Below are 27,567 nucleotides of genomic sequence, written 5' to 3'. Positions count from 1 at the left end.
TTCCTTTAGGAACAGGAACGAGCCAGTAGTCCTTCTTTGAGCGCTTCACTAATGCATCTGGGTTTATGCGGTTTTGGAGGATCACTTTGTAGTTTTTTCCTGTTGTCTTTGATCTGAAGGTCTTGGAGTATTCCTCTCTTTCGGCAACATGTACATCAGGCGTTGAGTAGATTCCTCTCCCATATGACTCTCCCTTGCCCACTTTGTAGTGACTTCTGATGATCCCTTTGGCCCCGTCTAAAGACGTTCCATGATAGGAAACGGGCCACTCCCCAGACACGGAGTGACTCCTCCATCCATCACTGCCCAGCCAAGCATCTCCGTCCAGATATTTACCCCGGACTTTCAAGGCCATACGGTACCAGCCTTTTGGTCGTGTGTATGGCTCACCCCCTCTGATACAGACGGAAGAGTCAGAAAGTTTGGTAAAGTCGTAGTCATACTGCGGGTCAAAAAATTCCTCCTCGTCAATGAAAAATTCTTTGACATAAGGGCTGTGCTGGAAGAAGATGGAGTTTGTTAAAAAATTCTCAACTGGTAAAAAAAGGGATTTCTTTTTTCGAAGTTTCTTTTCATCGAATGGTTTAACAATCTGTCCCAGAAATAAAGACAGAACTTCAAGTTTCAGATCAAGGTCCAAATACATGTTTGGAGAGCGGCTTGTTCTCCTGTTCAGGATGTGTGAGCTTCTCTGCCTTGGTGCTTTTATACTCAGGAGTAAAGTGAGATAAGACATGTGCCGTCCAGTTTCTGTTTGCTTATACAAGCTGTAAAAGCTATTTTATTGTACAGTACTTTGGAATAATAAAAAAAAAACTCCTTACAAACTTCTTTAATTTTGGCAGTTTTTTTCATTATTTTGCAAATCAGCAAACTGATTCTATTTACAGAAAAAAAAAAATACATTTACTCTACTTTCAAATGATGATTATATCCTTTCAGTGAGCAATGCACTGGCCCTATGTGAAAAAGCAATTTTCACCTATGATAATTGAAGGGATCCACCCATAGCGAAAGCAATTGCCATTAAATATCTTGTAATTATTTGACAGTAAGTTATAAGTAGGATATCTAGCACACATCACTTTGCTTAATAATTTAAATTTAATTGTATTTTTGAGTCGTTTAAAGATGAACTTGCAGGTGTGATTCGGATCATTGTTGTGCGGGGTAATCCAATTCGGTTAAAAGTCGTATACTTCGGTGACCAGATGTCCCCTAATTCCGGGACAGTCCCCGTTTTGGACCAGCTGTGCCCGGCTAAAGCTATCCCCGGAAATGTCTTTTTTAACGTTTTATGAATGAGGGGCAAAACGTGTGTAGACTGTTATTACGGTAGAAAGAGCAGAGCGCACCCTCTTTAAAACAGACGAAAAAGTTCTTTGTCACAACGGGTCGCAGCTGCCCTGTGTTATGTTGAGCGTTTTAATCGGTTCATTTGATTTGGATTGGGCTGATCATTGTGATAAATGTTTGTTTTGTGCCCAGGTTAATGAAAAATAAGGCTTTGATGTGTTTTGTTTTACCGGAGGACCAGAAAATGTAAATCAAACCAAGCTAAACAACAACAAGTAAGACTGACCATTGGCTGCAGCTGGCATGAGTAAATCGACTCAGATAAAATTAAACAGAATGATTGCAAACTCCTTGTAAGGAGCTAATCTGGTTTTGTGGTTCTCCAGGGATTAACAAGGTTTCACCTAAAGATGTTCTTTAGGCGAACTGATAGGTTAGGGTGACCAAACGTCCGTATTTCCCAGGACATGTTCGTATTTCACGTCCTGTCCTGGGCGTCCCGGGTTTTTTTTTAGAAAGTGAGGAAATGTCCTGTTTTTTTAAATTACCTTAACTGGACCATTAAATTTACAGGCGCTAGGGCACTGCGCACGACGCTGCGTGTGACGTCACCCCTGAGCCACGCCAGTGCGGGCAGCCCTGTTCTTAATCAGAATATAGATAGCGTGCCTGTCAGTACGCCAACAACATGCAAAGGCACAAATGTATGTTTACCAACGATTTACAAAAGAGTTTCCCCGCTTTCAGACCGGATCGAGACAAATGGGAGGCCTTGTGCACGGTGTGCAAAGCAGGCACATATGTCTCGGTGTCTAATGGAGGTGCAAGGGATCTGAAAAGCCACCTGGACTCCGAAAGTCAAGATATTCTATTGATATGTTTGTTCGTTTTTGGTACATTTTGAGTTATTTTTGCCACACAAGAGGTATTTTTTGTTATTCAGCTCATTTGTTTATTTTTTCCAATAAACTACAGAACAGACATTATTTCGTTCATTGCTGAGGCTGAGTATCATCATATTGGGAGTTGAGAGTTATTGTTAACTTTTATTGTTAAGTGAGGGATGTTTAGATGAGACATTATTTCTTTCATTAGTGCTATTCATTCATTACAGGAATTGTTAAGCATTTTTAATATATACATTTTGAATAAAATTATTGTTATTGTTATTGGAGTTATTGCTGTTGACTTTTACTGAAAAGCATTTTTATTAAATCAACTGTTAATATCATGTTATTGTAGGATTACCTAGGCCTATGCATGGGAACAGAGATCCCCGCCGCCGCCGCCCCCCCGCTCCAAGGTGTCCTGTTTTTCAAAATGAAAATATGGTCACCCTATGATAGGTAGCCTTTAGTTTAGATCTTCAGATAGTTATTTTAAGTAGAGTTATAAGTTGTTTAGCTGTTTTATGGATGTGATTTATGAGAATAGACTTCCAGGCTTAGGTCTACCTTTCTACCACTCAGTTTGGATATATGAAAGTTTCTCATTATAATAAATAAGAGGCAGTGAAAGGAAAACGGAATGAGACAAGATCTGCATGATCTGAGAATGATGGAGGAAGAGAAAACGTTTAATGTTCATTTATTAGATTTTTTTTACTTGTAGCTCCACATATTGTGGTAATCAGCCTTTTTAGTATTTAATCAGGAGAAATAACAAAAATAATAATAATCACCATCATCATAATAATCATAATATGTAAGATGAGATTAAATGAGTTTGGAAGGAATTTTAAATATATAATTTACCTGTTTTAGTTTTTAGTTTTAGTGTAGGATTGATAGACGAAGATAGGAAGAAATTAGAAGACTGAAGGAGATTGAATGAGAATAGAAGAAAATAGGAACGCTGGTAGAAATAACAGTTGAAAAGAAGCAGGAAAAATCTATTTAGAAGAGTAAAACAGAGAGCAGGTAGATGTCAGCTAGAAAGAAAAGATGCAGAGCAAAGCAGACAGAGAAGAATGAAAGACCAGATGGCACTAAGAAACACTATTGATTGATTAATTTTATCAATCTTAGAAAATAGAAGAAGCGTATTCCTGAATTTACACTTGATTTTTGTTTTTTTAAATATTAATAAATATGCAAAAATTTATGATACCATTACTGTCCCTGTTTCCTATTTTAATTTTGATAATATGTATTTATTTTTGTCTACAAGCTGGAAATGTCCCCAGATTGCATTTCAGAAATCTGGTCACCTTATCGTATACTGATGGACAGATTTCAGGTTTCTCTGCTGAATGGCAGTAGGTCGACATTCCAAAGCAGAAAAGCGGCCCATTCCCATCACTTGTTAGTTTCACACCAGTTGTAGCTTCATGCATACCTACATAATTGTGCTTTTATTGAGGAAGTGCATGGATTTAATTTTATATTTCCAAACTATGTGGTGATTTATAATTTTTTTAGTTAAGAATAAGAGTAGTTACTTTGTTCACTTAAATAAAACCAGGATTTCAAACTGCTATATGTAATTACTCATATTATACTGGTCTGATATTTTACATAAAGAAAAAATAAATAACTGTATTAGTCAACTATTAATGCAACTGCATTATACTGTTACATACATAAAGTAATAAGATCATAATTGTGTGTTTTCCCAGAAGGATTGTTAAGTTTTATTGTTTGCTTTCTGTAAGATGTGGCTTTACCTCACTGGGATTATCGCTTCTGAGAAATCTGAATATGTTTATCTATGGCTTGTTATAGCTTGGATTATCTGTGTCTGATAGTAAAATTTTATGATCAGATGAAACTAAGGTTGAAAAAAACACCAAAAGCAGTTTAAACCTGTTTTTTTAAAGGACTTAAGTGTTGTAAAAAAAAAAAGAAGTAAAATATCATTTAATGATAGACTAAAAATAATTCATTCCCATGAGGGGTATCAATGTTCACATTGTCATAGAATTGCTTCATTGTAAAAAAATGTATCTGTTGACATTCACATGCGTCACTCGTGGGGAATGATGGGATTTTCCTCTTCCCCCTTCAACTATTTATTGCAGTGTTTTATTTTATTTTCGCTTTAACAAACGGCTAACAATGTTTTGACCTTGAAAAACCTAAGAAGCAAAGTAACAGCTAATGCTGTAATTTATATTTAGCTTTCTGACTGTTTGTGATCATAAGTAAAGATCTTGGAAAATTGTCCCAAGGAGTAAATCAGGTGCCTCTCATTTCTTTAATTTACTTATTTACAGGTACCGCCATTAAGGTTTTCTTTTGGTTTTAGTTTTGCAGGGTTGTTTTTTTTTAGATATATCGCTTTTGCAGTAATTCAAACACTATTTTCTAACCTTTTCTGATGTTTATTTGAACAAGTAGAGGCAAAACAAGTGTAATAAACAGAAAGTTTATTAAGACAGGTAGCTACAGGGTCAGTGTTTATTTTAAGCACTTGAAAGAGGGAATATATGTACATATATAAACCTAAGTTGGTTTGAATTATTTGGTGCTACTTAGATTCTTTATAACAAGTGCATAATTACTTTTTTTTATTTCTGGCTCATCCTCATACAGCCATGTAGACTGCGGTTAAAGTTCATTGCTGGTTGACTGGTAAGCACTTTGTTAAGAAGGAAATAGTTGTTCTGGGATTGGAGATAAAATAAAGGACTTCTGTTTATTGCTGTCACTACTGTTTAAAATATTGTTTAGTTAAACTTTAATTCATGAACACGTTTACATATTGGTGCAACATGTGGTTTAAAGAGGTTAACAGCAGACATGAAACTGATCAAAAAAAAAAAAAACAATTTAACTAATTTAGAGGGTGTGTTACTAGGTATATGCAATCCTATATGAAACTAAGAGTATAACAGTTATCAATATTAAGATATGACAAAAGAAATATAGCAAATAGATATAGTAGACACAAATAGTTAGCAAATCTAGGTATGTTACAGATTAATGTTAAGTTTTCATTAGATTAAAGGAATTCAACTAAGTTTTCTTAGTTACAAAAGCCAGACAGTCACCAAACAGTTGGATTTAAGGTGACATAGGCAGGCTTTTCAGCATTAAAACATTTATTCCCATTAAGGATTGTCTCAAAAAATAAAATATCCTAAATTTTTTTGCTGAATGATTTGTGATCAAATCTAAAGTAAAAACCAGTTACAATGTAATGGCAAATAGCTAACATTGTCGTGATTTATCTAAAGCTCGGACCCACATGCAGAGAAACCAAACAGAGACACACAGATGAAAAGTTTAACAGATTTTATTGAAGAGATTCAGCTCGGTGCAGTGTTGCTCTGAACTCTGCTTTGCCGGAACTGGAAGGTGAGAGGAAGGCAGACTATTAGTTCAGGCTGAGTAGGAAATTTCATTTGTTGATTTGAAGAAGAGGATCTGGTTGATGACTCATGTTTCCAGAGAAGTAAAGGATCTTTGACTGCAATCTGTGTGTTGTTTTCCGGAGCTTGTCTGATTCGGTGGAGGGCGGAACAGGGTTTACCCAGAACTCGGACGGTGTAGGTGAACGGAGACGCTGATTGCCACTCAGATTTCCTGCTGTACTTGAACGGGTCGTAGTGAAGATGATTCCCTTGCTCAGAGAGTAATTTCACCGATCTCTCAAGGAGACTGGATACAAACCTCCTGTTTGAATCCCTGGCTCAGTTGATCCTTCCTGGGAGTGGAGGTCCGAAAAGGCCCAGTTTGCAGGATGAATTCCTGCCGAGAGGCAAAGACAAAAAACAAAGTTAAAACTCAGGTAGATAAGAACTGAGGCTTACTCATCGAAAACTCAACTTGGCTAGAGTACCCAAAACTGGCAAACACTCTGGCGTCAAGTAGCGACAATCAGCAGCTCAGATCAGCAGAGTACTCCGTTAACGAGGTAACCGTCAGCAGGTGTGTGAGGAGGCGGACCGGAACCAGGCGCCTCCTGTTGGAGGAAGGGAGACAACACAAAAACAAACAAATAGTTTGTATTAATTGAAAAGAAAACTAAAAAGATGTTGTCAAAAATCAGACAGATTATAAATATTTACAGGTGCTGGTCATAAAATTAGAATATCATGAAAAAGTAGATTGATTTCAGTAATTCCATTTAAAAAGTGAAACTTGTATATTATATTCATACATTACATACAAACTCATATATTTCAGATGTTTATTTTGTTTAATTTTGATGATTACAAATGACAACAAATGAAAATCTCAAATTCATCATATCAGAAAATTAGAATATTGTGAAAAGGTTCAAAATTGATGGCCCCTGGTGCCACACTCTAATCAGCTAATTAACTCAAACCACCTGCAAAAGCCTTTAAATGGTCTTTCAGTCTAGTTCTATAGGCTACACAATCATGGGGAAGACTGCTGACTTGACAGTTGTCCAAAAGACGACCATCGACACCTTGCACAAGGAGGGCAAGACACAAAAGGTCATCGCTAAACAGGCTGGCTGTTCACAGAGCTCAGTGTCCAAGCACATTAATAGAGAGGCGAAGGGAAGGAAAAGATGTGGTCGAAAAAAGTGTACAAGCAAGAGAGATAACCGCACCCTGGAGAGGATTGTGAAACAAAACCCCTTCAAAAATGTGGGGGAGATTCACAAAGAGTGGACTGCAGCTGGAGTGAGTGCTTCAAGAACCACCGCACACAGACGTATGAAAGACATGGGTTTCTGCTGTCGCATTCCTTGTGTCAAGCCACTCTTGAACCACAGACAGCGTCAGAAGCGTCTAAAGAGAAACAGGACTGGACTGCTGGTGAGTGGTCCAAAGTCATGTTCTCTGATGAAAGTAAATTTAGCATTTCCTTTGGAAATCAAGGTCCCAGAGTCTGGAGGAAAAGAAGAGAGGCACTTCATCCACGTTGCTTGAAGTCCAGTGTAAAGTTTCCACAGTCAGTGATGGTTTGGGGTGCCATGTCATCTGCTGGTGTTGGTCCATTGTGTTTTCTGAGGTCCAGGGTCAACGCAGCCACATACCAGAAAGTTTTAGAGCACTTCATGCTTCCTGCAGCTGACCAACTTTTTGGAGATGCAGATTTCATTTTCCAACAGGACTTGGCACCTGCACACAGTGCCAAAGCTACCAGTACCTGGTTGAAGGACCATGGTATCCCTGTTCTTAATTGGCCAGCAAACTCTCCTGACCTTAACCCCATAGAAAATCTATGGGGTATTGTGAAGAAGAAGATGCAATACACCAGACCCAACAATTCAGAAGAGCTAAAAGCCACTATTAGAGCAACCTGGGCTATCATAACACCTGAGCAGTGCCACAGACTGATCGACTCCATGCCACGCCGCATTGCTGCAGTAATACAGGCCAAAGGAGGCCCAACTAAATACTGAGTGCTGTACATGCTCATACTTTTCATGTTCATACTTTTCAGTTGGCCAACATTTCTATAAATCCTTTGTTTTTATTGGTCTTCAGTAATATTCTAATTTTCTGATATGATGAATTTGAGATTTTCATTTGTTGTCATTTGTAATCATCAAAATTAAACAAAATAAACATCTGAAATATATGAGTTTGTATGTAATGTATGAATATAATATACAAGTTTCACTTTTTAAATGGAATTACTGAAATCAATCTACTTTTTCATGATATTCTAATTTTATGACCAGCACCTGTATTTATGTAGCATCTATTGAAAGGGGAAAAACTAGGTTAAAAAAAAGTGTAAGATTAAACTGTGTTTTGTCAGAAGCAATGTTAGTTGTTTGGTTTCCATTGCTTGTCATCTAAGACTGTGTATCCTTTTTATCCTTTGGCAGCTCTGGGGCAGATCATGCTGTACGTGGACGGGATGAACGGTGTCATCAGCCATCCGGAGACGATCCAGTGGCTCTACGCTCTGGTTGGCTCAAAGGTACGGCACGAAAAGAGAAAGTGGAAAAAAGGGCTGCAGGCTGTCATTATCTTTGAACAACCGCCCATTGTTTGGGAAAACGTATTTTTAGCAGCTGTGCAAAAAAATATAAAAACACAAACAAACAAATCTGTGAGAGGAGCCTTTGCCCTCAGCTGACGTGGTTCATGTTTTTTTCTTTTGTTGATTATATAGAGAGTCTGATTACAGATAATAAAATATATGCAGTGAACTGAACGAACATGCGGTATGGAGTAATAAAAAGACCCTGTAAGGAATCTGTTTCACCATAACAACTACTTTCCTAACCATAACTTTAATCATATCATTAAAATAAACCTTGCAATAGCTTATCTTTAGACTATCTTTCCATTCTGAAATGCATTACGGAGCTTTCTTATTCCTGAGAAGGTAAATCGCTGCAACTTGTATTTGTGTACAAGCTTATGTCTTCCCAAAGTAGCAATGCATAAAAAAACATAAATAAATAAACAAGCAGCTAAAGGAAGTCTGTTTTCTTTGTTTTCAATTCATAAATCATGTCTTAAAGGCAGAAACCAAACTGAATATAAAAAAGTCGGCTTCAGAATTCAGTTAAATGCATTTCTAACTTTCAAAAGGAAGGAAGAGGAGTCATCTTCCACTGTATCACCATAGATGGTTTTTGGGATTCATTTCTGGGCTAATTTGGTTTTAATATGGATTATAGTTTATCTTTTCAATATAGTTAAACAAGACAGGTATCAGACTGTACTGTAGTGATATTAGAATACATGAAATTTGAGAATTTTTACACAGGAAAAAGTCTATCATTTTCTCTTAAAATAAGTGCATTTTTTGTTGGATTGAGGAGGAAAAAGAGACATTTTGCCAATGGAACGAGACAATTTACACTTAAAATAAGAAAATTCAATTGCATTGTCTTATTTCAAGGGCATGTAATATATAATTATCTTATTTTAAGAGTAAAAATACTCATTCCGTTGGCAAACTCTGTTTAAATTAAGGGTAAATAGACTTAATTTAGGAAATTTTTACTTATTTTTAGATCGTTTTTCCAGTGTATGACTATTTATCTCCTAAATTTATCAAAGAGTACAAACAGCTGATTTATAAAACTGATCAATTATGTTTAAGGGAGTTAAATGGTTTAATTTTTTGGAAAAAATGAAAAGCAGGAGGGGAGAAATTGCCAAGACGTGAATAAAAAAAGAGTGCAGGAATTAGCCTAGGGGCCCAGAGCCACCAATTAAATTAATAAATAAATAAAAATACTGCGCGCTGACTTTTCAGAAATGTAAATCCAAAGAGGTAAAATTCCAAACATGTTTTGTTTTGCTCCTTTTAGTTTCGTCTGGTGGTAAAAACGGCTCTGAAGCTGCTGCTGGTGTTTGTGGAGTACTCTGAGTCCAACGCCCCGCTGCTCATAGAGGCCATCGCCTCTGTGGACACAAAGAGAGGTACAGAACACAATAAATTCATTAGAGGCTTAATATTAGCTGCTGGGACCTCATATTATTGGGTTTGGGTTAAATGTTAATGTGATTTTTTTTGGGCTGTGATGAATAATTGTGTTGTGGGGACATCCAGGCTGCAAGCCTTGGTCCAATGCAATGGAGATCTTGCAAGAGAAAGATGGAGTGGACACGGAGCTGCTGGTCTATGCCATGACGCTCATTAACAAGGTAGGCAGAGCTTCTCTGATGTATACTGAACTCCTTCACCCACCGAAGTAAAGATATACAAGCCTTAAAAATAAACTTTATTCCCAAGCTAACTAGCGATTGTTCTTCAGTTTAACTTTATAATATCGCTAGATGTTTCTCATATTTTTGCTCTAAATAAGCTAAATTATCTAAAGGAAAAAACGGTAGTCTATTTGCAAAATAATCATTCGCTGCAGCCATCTACAGCCTCCCAGAAGGTCTGAATTGTTTAACTGTTTGCTAAACAATTGTAATAAAAACTAATAAGATAATGAGTTAAGATTTTTTAATCCTCAGCCTTTTACCAAGTATTCATACACAGAGTGGTTTGCACAGGATTTGATTGAACTGGTTCCTGTATTAGCGGCAGTAATCCAGTAATTGCCTGTTAGTTCCCCATTGTTTATTTTAATTTATTTACTTGAAATGAATTAATAAACATAGTTGTGAAGGCCTTAATTGGCATTAAAAATCATTAAATGTGATTATTGTGGCATTTAAAATTCTTTATTTGAAAAAAATTTTGTCCGATATATTATACCGCGATATATTTGCGTGGATTTCCGGTTCATCGTAAAGCCGTATGTTCGGAAAAGAAGCTCAAGAAAAAGCTAGACAATGGGAAAATCCACATTTCAACAAAAGTGGCTGGAAAACGAGGAATAGCCTATCGGCAGTAAAGATAACAAAGGATTTTGCTGTGATATATATGAGAGTCATGGGTACTTGTTGAGGGCATTCCATTTTTTTCTAAGAGCATTAAAAGAGCATTAAATTAGAGTTTCCATTTTTTTTTATGTAGTGGGCGCAGCTTATAGTGAGGTGCGCTCTATAGTTCGGAAATTCCGATATCTTTTTATCTTGTGACTTCTGCTCTCGTCTGCTCCAGACGCTTGCTGCACTGCCTGACCAGGACTCCTTCTACGATATGGTGGATAGTCTGGAGGAACAAGGCATGGAGACGGTATCCCAAAGACACCTGGGAAGGAAAGGCACCGATCTGGACTTGGTGGAGCAGCTCAACATTTATGAGGTACGAAACAAATCAGTTACATCTGCCTTAAGCTGTGTGTATTGCAGTCGATCCAACCCTGTGATCCAGAGGAGGGGAATGTTTTTTTCACTCCTCCTTTAACAACAACCTCTCTCCCAGATGACTTTACGACATGAGGATGGCGATGACGACAGCCAGCCGCCACCCACAGGATGCCGGGAACGTCGACCCATCAGCCTGGGGGGAGCGGAGAAGCATAGAGGCCTGGAGAGGCGTCGGAGCCGTCGGGCCTCTCTGGGGAGATCGGGACAGGCCTCCCCCTGCAGCCCCGCATCTCCTCAGAGGGCTGGCTTCCAGCCTTTCAGCGGACACCGAGCAGAGGACCTGAGCGAGAGGTGAGAGCACTCTAAACAGGAGGGCGGAAGAGTTACAGATAGTGAAAGATGGTCTTTTAAAGACAAATGTGAATCCAAGGATGAGATCTGATAGTTTGACCACTTTCCACCCCAGAGCACTGTCAGGTTTCCTTCCATCCATGTAAGTTCAAACATTCCTAGGAACCACATCAGCTGCTCCTCACATAGATGACGTAACAGAGTCCTCCCCTTCCCTCCAGCACCACATTAACGGTGTGGATCTCCTTCTTCTGGTGAATCTAACCCCAGTCTTCACTCCTTTAAACCAGTGCAGTGTTACTGCAGTGCTGTGCACTTTTTCCTCCATACATGCAGTTCTGATGGGATTCTGGCTGGTTTATCAAATTTCACTCTGCCACACCTCACCCTCTGTAGCCTTTTTCCAGTCTCAGTAAATATCTCCCACCCATCTATTCATCCTCTTTCAACCAGTCACATGACCAAAGAAGATTATGGTCCAAACCACAAATATTTTGAAAATGTAAACTCGGCACACGAGGATTAACGTCGATCTAAAAAAAAAATGAAGGGAAAATCCTGATGACATCAATTTCAGTGTTTTTTCTCTTTTTTTGGTATCTTATGTGTTTGAGTTTATGTTTATGACTTAATTATGTAATATTATACACAAAATTACTCGTGTCTCCTGAACTTTTACACATTTTATCACATTAAAACTTCAAACCTGAGTGTATTTTGATTGGATTCTAGGATATATCTGCATAAATTGCCACAAACCAATTGAACATTTCATAAGAGAAGGAGCATTATTGTCATATTTTTTTTTGTTTGTTTTCGAAATAGAAATCAAATCAAATAGAAAACAAGTCAGTTGTGCTCCTCTGCACCAAAGTAAAATGCACAGCTGAGGAGGGAGAATCAGGAGGAAAATACTGGACTGAACACAAATCAGACTTTTCTGGAAGGATGTCCAAAAAAAAAAAAAAAAAAATTAATAGGAAAAACAAAAATATTTCTGGTTGGGGTTTGCCACAACCCACTAGATGGCCTTGCAAATATGTGCTGTAAACCAAAATCTAAATTTCATTGCAGCCAGTCAGAGTTAACACAGTGATGGACATCCTAAACATATAAATATAGATCTTTTTAAAATGAACTTAAACGCCACCTTAAACTGAACCCCATAATGCATGGTAGTGGCAGCATAATGCTTTGGGGAAGCTTTTTTTTTTTTACAAGAATAAACAAGTTGGTCACAGATGATGGGAAAAATGTTAAAGCTTAAATATAAGGCAATGCTAAAAAAAAAAAAAAAAACCTTCTAGAGGCTGCTGAAAATTAGGGTGGAGGTTTTTATTCCAGCAGGACGATAACCACACGCTCCAGTGGAATGTAAGGGAAGACATAGAAACTGATGTTCATAAAATCTGTCTGAGTCTGAGCTATTTTGCAAAGAAAATGAGTATAGATTTCAGGCTCTAGATTATGAAAGCTGTTATAGCATAAATTATTACATGGACATTGCGACACTTCAAAATGTCCACTACCTTCTGCTGATTAATTACATTGGAGTCTGTAGTTGTAACGTGACAAAGGATGGAAAAAGTTCAAGAGCTGTGAATACCTTTGAGAAAATAAACCTCAGCGATTGGTCATCCCATTGGTCAAACAGATGGATCCGATGGTGTGGCTGCATGCATCAATTCGACGGCAACAAGGCTAATCCGGTGGCAGATTAGTGCCCAAACTGGTCTCCAGTCAGTCTTCCATTCATTCTTCCCTTTCCTCATAACTTGTCTTCATGTGCATCTTAATGGAAACTCTTATCATAAACTGTTTTCCCACTATAAGATTTGTTTCTAACCTTCTGAATCAAATGATTTGTCACATCCTGGTTCATTGTCTCTAAGCCAATAAGGTCATTAGAACACATCTAACCATCATTTCTATGCATCCACCTCATTAATCTCCTTTGAGATGTCCGTTTGCATGACGTTCTCGTGTATCACATCATCTCTTCCTCAATCTCTCCCCTCAATGTTTCCGTCATGTATGCATTTCCCTCCTGGACCACCCACTGACCTCTATAGAGAGGAGGAATGTGGCCTGGAGGAAGAGGAGGAGGAGGAAGAAGAGACTCCTGTGACTGAATCTGATTCGGATGAGAGGGAGGGGGCTTATCAGACCACCTCCAGGTATTTTAGGACTTGGTGGCAACATAGAAGTGTAACATAGAGCAGTTTTCATGTTTTTGTGTAGGGGTGTCATGAATGAAGTAAATGAAATTATCGTAAATGTGTGTTTGATTTACAGTTAGTCAGCCTTTGTGGTAGTTTTGGTGATAATGTCCCCATCTTAAATCTCTCTAGCTATGTTTTCTGAGACTTTCCCTTTCGTTGTAATCCTCTATTCCAGGGCTGCGTGCCCTACATCCACTGTTCACAGGACCACGCTTCAGTCCATCACCATCACCTCCAGAAAAGCGACTAGAAGCGACAGTGACCGGAAGAATCGGGCAGAAATAATCCAAACATCTTCATCACTCCCCTCGAGCCCCAAGCCCCCTCCTCCAGAGCCCCATAGCCTGAGCCCCCAGTCCCAGCCTTCCGTCCTAGCCACCCTGCTGGCCAGGAAAAGGTCAACTGTCACCGTCCCTGCAACCAAGGAAGTCAGCCCCCCGCTGCGCGGCAGCTCCCGTCCGTCCCCCGACCGTTTGCCCTACCTGCCCCACTCGCCCTTCCACCTCTTCTCATATGATCTCGACGAAGATACGGCACAGTCTGCTCAGGCTAAACGCAGTGAAGAGTCACCAAAAGCAACACCTCCCAGGTCAGACGGCGAGCAGAGCTCCTCACGACTTCCGGCTTCTTCTTCATCTTTTCTTACCATCACTTTTTTTTCTCTTCCGTTTCTTGTTTTTGTATTTTTATTTTTCCCACCAACTTGGATTTCTTTCAGCACCACTTTTCTTGCTCATCACCTTCCTTTTTTCACCAGTTCTTTTCACTTCCTTCCCTTCACAGCTCTGCACCCCGGCTCTAATCCAGTTATAATTTCCCCCTCCTCATGTAGCTCTCCTTACTTCTCTTTAGCTCTTCTAGACTGATAATCTGCACTTATTTGCAGTTCTCACTTTGGTTTTCCAGCTCTATGCTTTTTTTTTCAGCACAATCACAGTAGCAGGTCTATTAATCCCTTCTTATTGCCTCCTTCATACCTTTTTGCAGTACTTCATCTTTTCTTTCTGTGCCACTGCTCTGCTTTGATATTTTCCTTTACTTTGTGTAACAACACATCCAAAACCATCCGATTTGTTAGTTATGGGACAATCAGTTTTCTCTCTATATGAGGAAAGGATAAAAAGGGAAAGGTTGATTGTGTCTGAGTTTGGCTACGCTCTTCTGCTTTGGGAGATGTCTTAGTATAATAAGTTTTTTAACAAACAACATTTTCACACCACTTGCATTTTTTCTAATGCAGCCTCTGTAAGCTTCTCTATCAGAATTACCCTTATTTATCTTTTTTTTTCAGTTTCAGTTTATTCTGTCTGGTCGAAACATCTGTTAACAAGTGTTTAACGCGTCCACTTATACAAGGCCTTAAAAAAAACAGCTTTATTTTACCAGATTGAATTAGATTCTGTTTGAAACTTAGGTAAATGCTGGCAGTTCATTTTTTTTCTGTGTCCTTTCAGATATAAACACTAAAAACATTTCATGCATCTTTTATGTCCTTTCCCCATCACTGCTTTCTGGTGTTCTACTGCATAGATTCATAGAAAACACACTGAGGTTTGTGGCCGCAACGTGGTTCAATTTGGAAACATTCAAGCGGTGCAGACGTGTTTTCAAGGCATTATGTCATTTCAGAATCAGAAAAAGCTTAGTTGCGGAGTAGTGTTTTTTTTTTTAGGAATTTGCTTTGTTTATAAGTTGCTACATATAGGCAAGCAAAACATATATCTGACATGAATACATGTGGAAATATATAATTATATGACAAAAGAGAGGAATAGTGCAACGTTTTACAGGGGGAAGAGCATCAAGGCAGATATTTAAGTTTGCAGATTTCCATATATATGTTTTAATATTAGGATTAAAGCTTAAAATAATCAAAATAAAACAAACGGCTGTTTCATAATTGCATGAATTCCACAGATGTCTTTAATTAGGATCAGTCATGTGTTGCACCTGCAGTCTTACTTAAGAGGGTACTGCTCGCTGTTCATGCCATGAGGCTAACGTATCAGGTTTCAGGTAACTGGGTGACTAATGGGTCCTCTTAGAGTTCCCCTCCTTTTTTGACTGTTGTTTTTCTCCTTTAGGAACGGAGTCACATCCTACTCCTCCCTCAGCACTCCCAGTACACCCACAACATCAAGGTGAGGGGCAACTTCAACAACATCTACTTCATTTTATTACACTTCCTGGAAAAAAAGCTCAAAAGTGAACTGGAGTGTGGAGTAAACATGTTGATAAATATTCACGTGTTTGCAGCAACACATGGTTAGGTGATCAGGAATGTGTGCATGGTTGTTAATTTATGTTGACTTCTTTTAAAATACATGAACATATAAATGTGGGATAGCGGCTGCAGTTCTCCCAATACAAGCATTTGCTTTCTGCTTTTAGGGTAGCATTAAGTGGACTCCTTTCATCCTCCTACCGACAGCACCAGGAGTCTCTGGCTGCAGAGCGAGAGCGCCGCCGTCTGGAGAGAGAAGAGAGGCTGCAGAGGATAGAGCGGGAGGAGAGGAACAAGCACAGGTCAGGCAATGTTGCCACTTTTGCACTGGAAATTGTTAGGATTCTTTTCTTTAGGTATGAGGACATTAAACAGGATGTTAATCAGCTTTAATCAGAAAAAAATCATATAAAACATTAAGCATCACATGCAGGTTTAGAGATTTTTATGTATTTTCCATTGAGCTCAGTCTAGTTTATCTAAAGGTTGACAGGCATGGGCTGGTAACAATTTATCATGGCATAATAACTTTGAGAAATAATGCAATAGCTTAACAGTTATTACATAAAGCAAGTGCATTTGTTATATTATACGTTTGCTTGTTTTTAAATTATAAATGGAAATTTGAGGCATGTAATAAAACCCTACATTTGTGTTACACATGGCATGGAGTTATTGTAATTCAGACTTTGAAATGTAGCCAGGGTTTTCTGGTAAGCATTGTGCGAAATATTCCTTCTTGTTACTCTGTTTGGTTCTTATCACTCCTGTGATCCAGCACACTGATAGTCGGCAGCTACAGGCAGTATTATCTTATGGTATAAACAGCTGGAGAAAACTTTGTTCACTCTGGAACTTTTAATAGAGCAATAAGTGATAATTTATTATTTTAGATGGAAAGAAAGAAAATATGGAAGTGATGAAGTAGAGGAATCTTTTTAAAATTAATATATAGTGTGACATCATCCATCACCTCTTAGTGTTGCTCTCTAGTCTGCTGTTTGCAAGTCGGGTCATTTGCACTTGCATGTATGAATTCCCTGCCCAGAGAAAGCAGTGTAGTCGTGTAGGAGCAAAATGGTGGAAAGCACATCTTGTGGATTTAAACAGTCTTATTAGGTTAGGGAGAGACAGTTTCTTCTTCCTTTGACATGCTCCTCTGAAAGTTGAGGCATTTTTCCATTGCAAATTTCTGCATATAAGGAGGGAGGCAGGGAGGGGTCATAGCTGGAGTGGAGGAAGGAGCTAGAGAGGCGTTGCTTGACACACATCTTGTGTTGGTCTACAAAACCATTTCTACTTAGGTCAGGCATATAATGTACGATTTTTTTCAATCCGCAGGGTTTCGTCGTACAGTGTGAGTTCACAGCTTACGATTTTTGTGCTGCCCGACGCTCTGATGTGATCTATCTGCTCACACTGTATGTCTAAAAACCACGTCTGACTCAGGGCTAGGACTTGTCTATCTGGAAGCTAAATGACTAGAAGATGGATATGAAGCTCACTAGAGTGAAAAGCGCTGCTTTTGCAATTAGTGCATTTTTGTGCTGAAAGCCCTAAAAAGAAAAGGCGATGACGTATTTGGACAAAGACATGGCTGAGCAAACGTGGCTACTATGGTCTGACAATTTTACAGACAGAATGACATTTCACTCGCACCCCCGCCATGCTTCTGTGTTTACAACTGAGAGGAGGAAGAAGAAGAAGCTTTCTTGTTTAAACATTCCCACTGAGCGATTTTTTCCACGACGGTCGACTGATTTTCAAAAATGTTTGATTTTTTTCCAACCTTACGATTCCTGATCGGGATGTGGTCGTGAGAGGCTGATTGCCGCTTGTTACCTCCTGTACACTCACGATGCACGATCAGGCTCAAAGTCAGCCTGATCGAAAAATTCTTGCACAATTGAACAATCGGCCCAAAAAGGACAAAAAAAATCATTCCTGAATCCATTTTAAACTAATTACAGTTACATTTTTTATAATTAAAATGTTTTTTTTTTACAAATTTTTTAAACACTTCTTTAAGTTATCATCTGTATAAAGTATAAAGTAACCTTTAAAGAAAACAGCCAGATGCCGCTAAATGAATTGAAAGCTCAATTTTTCGACTATTTCAGAAAAATTCTTTGAGATTTCAACATCTTTTTCTGAATCCGACATTGTAGCATGGCATAGACAATTCACGTTTGAGGTTTGAAGAACACCTGCTTGCTTCTGATTATTTCCTTTAGCTGACCAATGAGTGTTTGCGTTATATGACTCATCCAATTACACTAGTTTTCACTAGATGTGGATGGCGCCATGATCTGCATTGGATGGCGCACATGACGAGAAATAAATATTTAGTAACATTAAACCAGGGGTAACCAATTAAAAATCATTGGGGTCCGAATAAAGAAAATCATCAACCAGTAAAGGTCCTGAGACATTTTTTATTATAATCCGTTACTTTAAACAGAATTTAACACTGAAATAAAATTAGGTATTTATACAATCATGCTTTACATTGAATAAAAAAATAAATAAAAAATAGAAATTGCCGAAAATTGCATCCAGTGCTATCTCAGAGGAGTTGACACTTGTATTCCTGTATCCATCAGTAGTTAAAGGACAAGGGTCAGCAAATGCTAATTCTGCCTGTAAAACTGCGTAATTATCGCTGTCTGATCTGAAGCCTCATTTGGAGCTTTTAAACAGGCTTTTGAAAAACTTTGATAATTTGCTGCTGTAAATGATAGATTTTTTAGAAAATAAAAAGCTAGAAGATGTGCATAATCAAAAAACAACAGAAATACAATTATAGAGCATTCGGTATTGTGAGAAAGCCCACACTGTTTCTGAATAAATACATTATTATATGAGTTAAGTTCTGTTCCGTTTATGCCTCTTTCCTTGTATATATGAAATGTCCTATGCTCCTGAATGCACCATAGCTATGTGACGCCCATGAATGCATCACATTTAAAAGTTTTTATATCATTAACATAACAACAAGTAGCTCCATTGGTCATATTTTAATCCGTTTTCCTCACCGATGGTCGCAGTTGTACAGAGCGAGGTGCGATTCTGCAACTGCGGATGCATATCTCTGCAGGGATGCACTTTTCAGCATAACATTTCAGCAGTCCGCTAATCCGTGACCTCTGCATTAAACCGAAGCCAAGAGTAACGAGTAACGTTTGTTTTGAAAATGTAAGGAATAGAAAGTACAGATAATTGTGTGAAAATGTAATGAGTAGGAAGGAAAAAAAGGAATGGAGTAAAGTACAGATACCTAAAAAGTGTACTTAAGTACAGTAACAAAGTATTTGTACTTTGTTACTTGACACCTCTGGTTTTTGTTTGCCTACTTTCGAAAAATAGAAAAATAAAGGCCACTAGAAAATAATCTAAGAAGGAAAAGAAAAGTTCAGAAGTGAAAATAAAAAGTTTATACCTGCACTTTTCACGTCTTCCATATGTTCTATAGCAGCCATATTGGGTTGTAAACTTAGGACTGCTCTGCAACCTCTGACTTCCTTCAGGGGTCATTTATGTCCTATTTCTTCTGGGACCTCATAAAATACAATCCCTATATGAGTTAAAAAATAGATAACTGGTTTATGTCAGAAGACATGGGTTGAAATTTCTTTACTGCATGTATTTTGATCATCTAAGTGGTGGAACTGAACATGGTCGTTATCTTTTGAAACTTTCTGTTTGTTTGTCTCCCCCAGCCGTGACTATGTGGATAAAATGGAGGAGGCCAGGCTTGCGAGGGAGGAGCGGTAAGTGCCTAAACACTAAATCAAAACATCTGAACCCACTGGGAAGTTCTTTGGAAAACATAGTAATGGTATAATTGTTTTCAGGTTAAATTAGCTGTCATTGCCTTATGGAAGGGTTAGTGAGATCTGAGTTTGCCTCTTTTCTTGATTCTCCTCCCTTTTAATGGACTGATTGTTTTGGCTACCTTGAGAAAATTCGATCCATAGATTTGTTGAGCTCTTCATCCCAAATGCACATGTCATGCACCACTCCTCTCTTTACACACGGAAAGAATTTTCATGAGGCTTATAAATCTGTGTGCAGACGGGAATCAGGAAGCAAATGATTCAGAAAAAAGGGGTAAAAAAGGTCAGTCCCATTTTTTGGGGACTTTATTAGAAAGTTAACTGTTTAAAAGCTACATCTAATTGTTTAACCCCATTTTCAGCAGTTCATCACATTAATATTTCTTTTAATTTTAAGTACACAGAATATTACTCTTATGATGAAATTAGGTGCAATTTTTATTATTAAAGTGCACTTTTTTGTCTTTCCTAATATCCCTGTCGTGTATATTTTGCTCATATTGGATTTTATTTCAAAAAAGGTTTGTACATGTTTTACATATTCAAACTGCACTCATTGCTGGAGTCAAATTAAAAGACAAAACCACATGGAGGAGACAAGGAGGAATGGTAGGGAAGAGGTCGATAAAAGGAAACCAAATGCAGAAGATAGAAAAGTAAACAAAAAAAAATAAGTTAAGGGAAGTGGGAAAGGTTACGGGTAGGGAAGGAAATAAGGATATGAACAATAAATTAAGGGAAAATCTAAAAGATTAATGAAGGAGAAAATGGCAAAAGGGAAGGAGTAATTTAAAGAGGGAATGTTTATAAGGCAGTTATTTGTAATAAAAGGAAAGGACGAAGCAAAGGCATGAGGAAACAGAGGAAAAACGTTCTGCCATCAGTTAGATGCCAAACGATTGTCTCTTTAGATTTGTGGGATCATTGAATATGCAAATGCTCCTCATCTCTCCCCTCTGTGGCTTGTCGCAAATTCCCAGAACCCCCCCAGAACACAGAAGGCCCTGTGCTGGGAGGTTACCCCCCAGGCTTGGGGTCACTTGTTGGGAAGTTTTTATTCAAACTAGAGTGATGACTTGTCAACTCGTCAGTGGCTCCAGCACTTGGGGGTTGGTTTGTGTTTGGTTTTCTCCAACTCACACACAGCTTCTTTTCAAAAAAGGCTGACACATGTCTTCTGGGCTGAGCAAAGACACAGTGAGCTGTGATCACCACTAATAAATGAGCAGTTAATGTAAAACGCAGTGACAAGTTAAAAAGGAAACAAACTAATCAGAAAGCCTCTAAAGATCAGTATTGAATCAATTTTATAAAATCAACATTTCATTTATGTTTAACTAAATTAGCCACGCAACTAACAATCTTATTCTTTTTGTGCTTTGTTTTACTGCAGACTGCTTCTCTCCTTCATGGTCTTTTTTTTATTTGTAGGTATAAACTAAAGGGTAGTTTCCACTTTTTGGTGCGACTTCAAGAAACGTATAATCATTACTAGATTATTTACATGTAGTTGACAGAAAAAACATGAAACATTCCTCAGAGCATTGGAAGGTTTAAAGGCTAAACCAGGCGTACTTTGCCCAGAGGACGACTCTACCTTATGGTTAAAATCATTTTAAAGGGGGAGAGTGGGAACTTGACATACAACCTTGGTTTTTCCCCTCACCTCATAAATTTATTAACATGTTTTCTACCATATGCCGAGCCTGACAATCTCTCAGGGCATGCCTTTATGTTAGTTGAACGACACACTACAAAATAGTTAAACTATTTTACATAAAATCTTTTTATTAAACAACACTCAAGTTATTTTTAAAGAAAGGTTTACATGTCATTAACTAGCTTTTTTTCATTTCTTAAGTAAAACTCTTCCTACTAATATTTGGCATTGGCTAAAAAAAGTTCTTAATGTTATCTGAGTTATGAGAGAGACGTTTTCTTCCAAGCAGAGCTTATTTCAAGTCAACCCACATTATCTCAATTTCTCAAGATTTAAGCTAATCCTGCTTCTTTTTTAAACAAATTCTCTCATATTTTCCTTAAAGCTACAGTGTGTAATAATTACAGGGATATACAGTCAGAAATGTAATATATTATACATAACTATGTTATTTATCATCATCTACGAGCTCAGCCTCTGAACCTTAATATTTGTGTTGCCTTAGAATTCGTCATTTATAATTACATAGGAGCGGGTCTCGCAGCCATGGAGGCAGACATCTTTGCGCTACAGCAGCGCAGAGCCAACAAACTAGCGATTGCGAGATCGCCCATTACGCTCGAAAGTAACTACGGCAAGTTGAGAGAGATGAACTGATTCGGACGTCGTGGAAGACATTTTGTCCCGTAACGCTCGCCGTACTGTTGGGGGGGAGAAGCGGTGGGGGGGAGATGTTCATGTTGCTGCGGTCTGCAGTCTGGACGTTAGATGTCGCTGAAAATTACACACTGTAGCTTTAAATACCTTTTGAGGTTGAAGTCTATTATAGTAAGCTGGTCAGGTCCTTCTGCAACAAAGCATCCCCAACCATGTTACTTCCTCTTCTATGCCTCTTCTGAATGCTGTATTTGATTTATATATTTTATTCTTTTCTGATTTTATAGAAATAAACTTTTATACTAATCTTTCAATACAATTTCCATGGCAAAGTTCAGCCTGACCCTCATATTCTTTAGTTTATCTTTCCATTGAAGATAAACATGTGCAGTCTGATTGTAATTTTTCTACACCAGAAGGTAATCTAGCTACCATGATATTTTTTAGACACTAAATGGGTTGCCAGATATGTGCATGTTGCCAGTTGTTTTGAGTTTCCTCTGTATGTTCCCTCGTCATTTATTACTTTTTAAACAAATACCAGACCCTAAGCTTGGTTTATGCTTCAAGCGTCCGCACAGCAAAATGACATCGTTTTGAGCTGGTGCTTGCTCGCCATGATTTCCATGCTTATCTGTCTGCCTAGTTAAAAATGTCCCTTTGTGGACGTATCAAGCATAAACAAAGCTTACGATCATTGTAGAAAATATGGTGAGGGAGCAACAGCTCCTGCTGCTGAGGGTTTGCAAAACATTTAGAGAAATCCTGTGATATAGCCTTTAAATAAGTATCAATACATCAACAGATTCTGGAAAAAACACCATGAAAGAAATGTGGCTCTCGAAAGGCATGAAGAGGCTTTGATAAAGATGTAGAAGGCCTAGTTTTCTGTGCAGAATGTCTATAATGTTGCAATTTTCATTCATTTATTTGTTTTTTGTTTGATGCACCACTTCAGTTTTTAAGCTTTGATAAACATGAGCAAATTGTAACAACAGTATATGCTTTAATTGGTCTAGAAAAATCCTGCAGACAAACAATGCTCGGTTTTGAAGGAGGGATTAGCTCCCAATCAGCTCTCACAGCAGGAGCGGTGTGTTTTCACAAACATCCATTCTGCTCATGTGTGAGTCTGCCTGTGTGTCCATACAGTGCGATGAAGCCGACAATACACACTTGGCTGCCTCTAGCTGCAGTTGATGCTTAATCCTATGCATATAGGCAACCCGATACACAGAAGAGCATTCGTGTCTGGTTTCTTCAGACATCTAGAGTGTCCTGATGCTAATGAAGCCTCAACAGAAGCTGCACACATTCACAGTGTGGTGGGAAAGAGGAGGGGTTAGAGAAAGAAGAAAGGCTCAAAGAGAGAGAGAGGTTTGACTCGGTGCCCTAAATTTCCTCGCTGGCCGGCAGGTTGAATTGGGAAGCTCTGTGGTCCGGGCAGGAGTGGAAGGAAAGAAGGAAAAATGGGAAAAGGAGGGAAGGTAGCTGATTTTAAACAGGTCTTTAACTCTCAATTTTCTCTTTAGTTGTTCCTTTATTTCCAATTAACTTGTTTCAAAGCTTTAAGGCTAACAGGATGGATGCTGAAAGATAAGTTGCTTAAATCGGGATGGCAGAGGAGGTTTACTCGTGTGTTGCAGAGGAATTGGAGCTGTGGCGAGACTTTTGTCCTTTTCAGAATTTAAACATTGTATATTCATCGTATTGTTTGATAATCAATTTAACTTCCCTGAGAGAAATTGGAAACAAGTGGTTTTGCTTTCACCAGCTTTGCAGTGACCAATATTGACAATGCATCTCTTGCTCGGCCTCAGGTATAAGAACGTAGAGCGTCTGGCAGCGGAGGAGTACGACAGAGACCGCGTTCGGGTTTCGAGGACTCGCCCTGACCTCAGCCTGCCCTTTGAACCCTCAGAAGCTTGGCCATCATCATCACGTAGCAGCACGCCATCATCTTTCGCTTCCCAGGAGGAAGCAGAGGCTGATCTGGAACATGAGACATCATCCACTGCCGGCACCCCCATTGATGCTGGTAGGAAGATTTGCATTTTAACAGAGTCAACTGGTCGTATTTTTGATATTGATGGTATGTCCTGGTTGACCAGTGCTTGTGAACCATCAGATTCTTCTTGCAGTTCAAAACTATTTGAGTTAAATGCCAGGAAACCCTGGCCGATTTATTTCTGAAGTCAGCTGTCTAAAGGGAAACTTATCTGAGCTGATGAAAGAGAGAATTTTCAGTCAAGAATAACATGGAGAGTCATGGTTCTGAAACAAAATGGTCACCTTCCATTCATCACATTTACTTTATTGGGTTAAACTAAAAATAATGTGGGCAAACTTGAAAGTTGTCAGGTCTTATAAAGCTGTCTGCCTCACCAATAAACCAAGTTACGTCAGCTGAGTAAAGGTTTCACATTTCATCCATAAATCTCTATTGTACATTTAGTTAATGTTATGAGCAGCATTTGTTTATAATTTTTACAGTAATAGAAATTAGTGAGACGATTTCTCGTTGAATAATAGAGAGCCTAAATCTCCCCTTTAAATTTTGTAAAATTAATGGTTAAATATGCATTGTCATACTTCATAAATCTAGTCATTAAACTGCATTAAATATGCGGTGAAATACACCTGATTTCATGTGGATGTTGCTCATTAATCAGCTGTTTATTTAGTTTATGCAGGTCTCAAGTTCATTTTTCTTATTGAGCCAGTTTGGGTTGATTAAAATACTTCTAATATGGGTTAAGAAATTGTCTTCTCCAGGTGGCATCTGGCTCTCAAATGGTGAAAAGTAAACCAGTTAAAAATAACCAAACATTTAAGAATCCATGTGGTTTCCACTCCTTACTCATCATTTTATCTTTACATATCAGAATCAGAAATACTTTAATAATCCACGAGGGAAAGATAAAAAGAAAAAAGAAAAAAATATATACATATATAGCTTTTCTGTATATAATTAGCATTTAATGTGAGATGAGGAAAAAACTAGCTATCATCATTTAGCTAGTTGAAAACTATTTTTAAAACTAACAAGTTTGCTACTTAGCTAAGACGATAAGCTAATGTTATTATGTTACAGACAGGAGGAAACCTTATACATGTTTATGTTCACAGTACGGCTGAAACAATTAATAAGGCTATTTGTGATTAATCAATTATCTAAATAATCGTCAACTAATTCAGTAATCGATTAATCGTTAACTGGGGAATAAGGACTGCAAAACATGAAACTAGATGATAGAGCGACCCACTTAGATCAGTAATTATATAAAAAAAAAAAAACAACAACAGTATTTTGCATTTTTTCTTCTGCAATCTTCTCTAAGGAACTTTTTGCTTTCCGATTATTTAGCGATTAATCGAAAAAATAATCAACAGATTAATCGATTAGCAAAATAATCGTTAGTAAGACTTAGACAAACTTTATTGACAATTTGAATGCACAGAGTGTATAAAGAAACTAAATTTCATTGCATAAAGCTTAGAGCAGTGTAATGATATCGCAGTTGGAGTAAGATAAACCTTGGAGCAGTGATCTAAATGTAACAATGTACAAGAAAACCAGTTTGCAAAAGTGCATTAATATGAAAAAGTTCCGTGCAATGCTAAATAAATATGGTGCAAAATGCAGCAAAAACAAAAGAAAGAAAACTGAAGTAGTTGCAGCCATTGTTCAAATGTTGATAAATTGAGTCATAATGTCAACCAGAAGCCATCTGTTGCCCCTTCAAGAAATCACTGTAACATGTTACCTTCATTGCCCATTGGCTCCATATGTCAGTGTTGGTTGGTTATCATAGCTTTAGCTTGTTTTACAGTATCTTTGTGTCTTAATAGGTTTCAAAGCTATAATGAAAACCAGAGGATCATCTGTTCAATCCCCAAACATCTGTTTGGCCCTGAGCAGTCGGTCCTAACCAAAAAACTCTCCTATCATGCTGCTGTGTGCCGTGGAGGAGAAAAGAAGAGAGATTGTGAATGCAGTAAAGGAAGGGAGAGGAAATGGGGGGTTGGAAGGGGTTTTGAATGACAGGTAGGATCTGTGTGCAAGGGTCACTTTCCTTTTTGAAAGAACCTTTTGAAAGACTGATGCCCCAACATCTCATGCAAGAAAAAAACTGCCTTGTTTTGGGAGCACAAGCGAAGCAACGAGCCGAGGAACTGTAGGTCACAGAGGCGAGAGTCTGAGGCCTCTCGCTGCCGTGTTTTTCTAAAACCTGCCTGCATCACTGCGCCGACTGTGCAGCTGATTTACTCCTGTGTACTGTGTACACGGGCGGGACGCGATGTAAACAGGAACCCAGCTCCTTATTTCCTGCTCATATCGTGCTCCCGCAACAACCCTGCTTTGTGCCCTGGCAGTATTGTTTACATTACGCCATGGCGGCGTATTTTTGTTTTTCTGAACGGATAAATGAGGCGACCATTCAGAACTGGCTTTAAATAGCAGGCCGTGGTTTTTTGAGACGCACCTCAAATATTTCTAATCTTTAAAACGCTATTGAAAGCTATATGAGAAACTGTACTCATTAAAAGTTCTATTTCCTTAATGCAGGAGTAGCTGACATCTCCAGTGCAAGTGTAGAAACAGAAGAGAAACAGGCAAAAGCTGCAGCAGAGGAAGTGGAAGAGCAGAAAGAAGAGGAGAACAAAGACGAGCAGGAGGAAGTAGCAGAGGACAAGGAGGAAGCTGTGAAGGAGCCTGAGCACGAAGCGGAGCAACAGAGAGAGGAGGAGGATACTGGCATCCTTAGTGACAAGGAGCGACAAAATGAGGAGGTAAACGAGAAGGACAACTGCTCGGCCTCCAGCATCTCCTCTGCCAGCAGCACCTTGGAGAGAGAGGAGAGAGGGAGCACCGAGAATGGTAGGTATAAGGTAGCCTGTAAAAATATCCTTAAAATAATAAGAAATAATAAAAAGTTCAAACTTTTAAAACTGTTACTTTCTTTTTCAGGCTTTAAGGAGGGAGAAGTGAATGAAAATTGCAATAAACTCCTCGATAGTAAACTCTTCATGCTGGACATGCTGTACTCTCAGAGCACAAAGCCCAGCGCTGAGGAGGAGGAAGAGGAGGATGTGGAGAGGGCAAAGGAGAAGGGAGAGGGAGAGGAGGAGGACAGGGAGACCAATCAGGAGGACCACCCGGAGGAGAACAATAAGGAGGACAAATCCGAGCATCGGAGGAGTATCCGTCCTCTGGCCGAGCGGTTTGGAGATCTGGTCAAAGACCTCGGCTCGTCCCAGGCTCCTCTGGACGACCCGGCCAACGAGCCCCCTCCTCCCCCTCCCAAAAAGGAATCGGACTCCATCTGGGACCAGCTCCTGTCCTGTCCCCGGGAGCTACGCATCAGGGACATCAACTTCACCGACCTGACGGAAGACGACGACAAGGACATTTTGGACGCCGTTCTGATGGGGGGGTGCGGCGACCTCCCTCCTCCACCTCCTCCTCCACCCTTCATCCCACGCTTCCCTCCACCGCCACCCATTCTGGGTTGCTGCCCTCCACCTCCTCCTTTAATTGGTATTTTCAGGCCCCCTCCTCCTCCTTCCTTTCCCACTCCGCCAACAGCGCCCCCTCCTTCAGAACCCCCCCTCTTTAACAAAAAGAAGAAGACAATCAGGCTCTTCTGGAGCGAGGTGAGACAGAAGAAGTTCTAACATGCTGATTTTTTTCTTATTTTGGCCTTTCTGATGTGAACAAAAAA

General features: G+C 38.9%; 1 protein-coding gene across 6 annotated transcripts in view; it reads left to right on the top strand.

Moving 5' to 3' along the window:
* The window catches only part of fhod3a (formin homology 2 domain containing 3a), a 100,637-nt gene that overhangs the window by 53,444 nt on the left and 19,626 nt on the right, over nt 1–27,567 (top strand). For 2 of the 6 annotated variants that reach the window (XM_038286820.1, XM_038286819.1), the window contains exons 6-18: nt 8,053–8,147; nt 9,496–9,607; nt 9,738–9,832; nt 10,743–10,886; nt 11,007–11,242; nt 13,315–13,419; nt 13,640–14,053; nt 15,549–15,605; nt 15,856–15,990; nt 19,408–19,458; nt 23,662–23,879; nt 26,412–26,723; nt 26,814–27,499. In XM_038286820.1, the coding sequence (XP_038142748.1) occupies nt 8,053–8,147; nt 9,496–9,607; nt 9,738–9,832; nt 10,743–10,886; nt 11,007–11,242; nt 13,315–13,419; nt 13,640–14,053; nt 15,549–15,605; nt 15,856–15,990; nt 19,408–19,458; nt 23,662–23,879; nt 26,412–26,723; nt 26,814–27,499 (2,660 nt within the window). The remainder of the gene's footprint in view (nt 1–8,052; nt 8,148–9,495; nt 9,608–9,737; nt 9,833–10,742; nt 10,887–11,006; nt 11,243–13,314; nt 13,420–13,639; nt 14,054–15,548; nt 15,606–15,855; nt 15,991–19,407; nt 19,459–23,661; nt 23,880–26,411; nt 26,724–26,813; nt 27,500–27,567) is intronic. The other 4 variants (XM_038286821.1, XM_038286822.1, XM_038286823.1 and 1 more) reach the window with 4 other exon arrangements.

The sequence above is a fragment of the Cyprinodon tularosa genome, unplaced genomic scaffold, assembly GCF_016077235.1.
Source record: "Cyprinodon tularosa strain WSP-4 unplaced genomic scaffold, ASM1607723v1 ctg230, whole genome shotgun sequence".
In the NCBI taxonomy this organism is placed as follows: Eukaryota; Metazoa; Chordata; class Actinopteri; order Cyprinodontiformes; family Cyprinodontidae; genus Cyprinodon; species Cyprinodon tularosa.
This window is presented reverse-complemented; position numbering and strand designations above follow the sequence as displayed.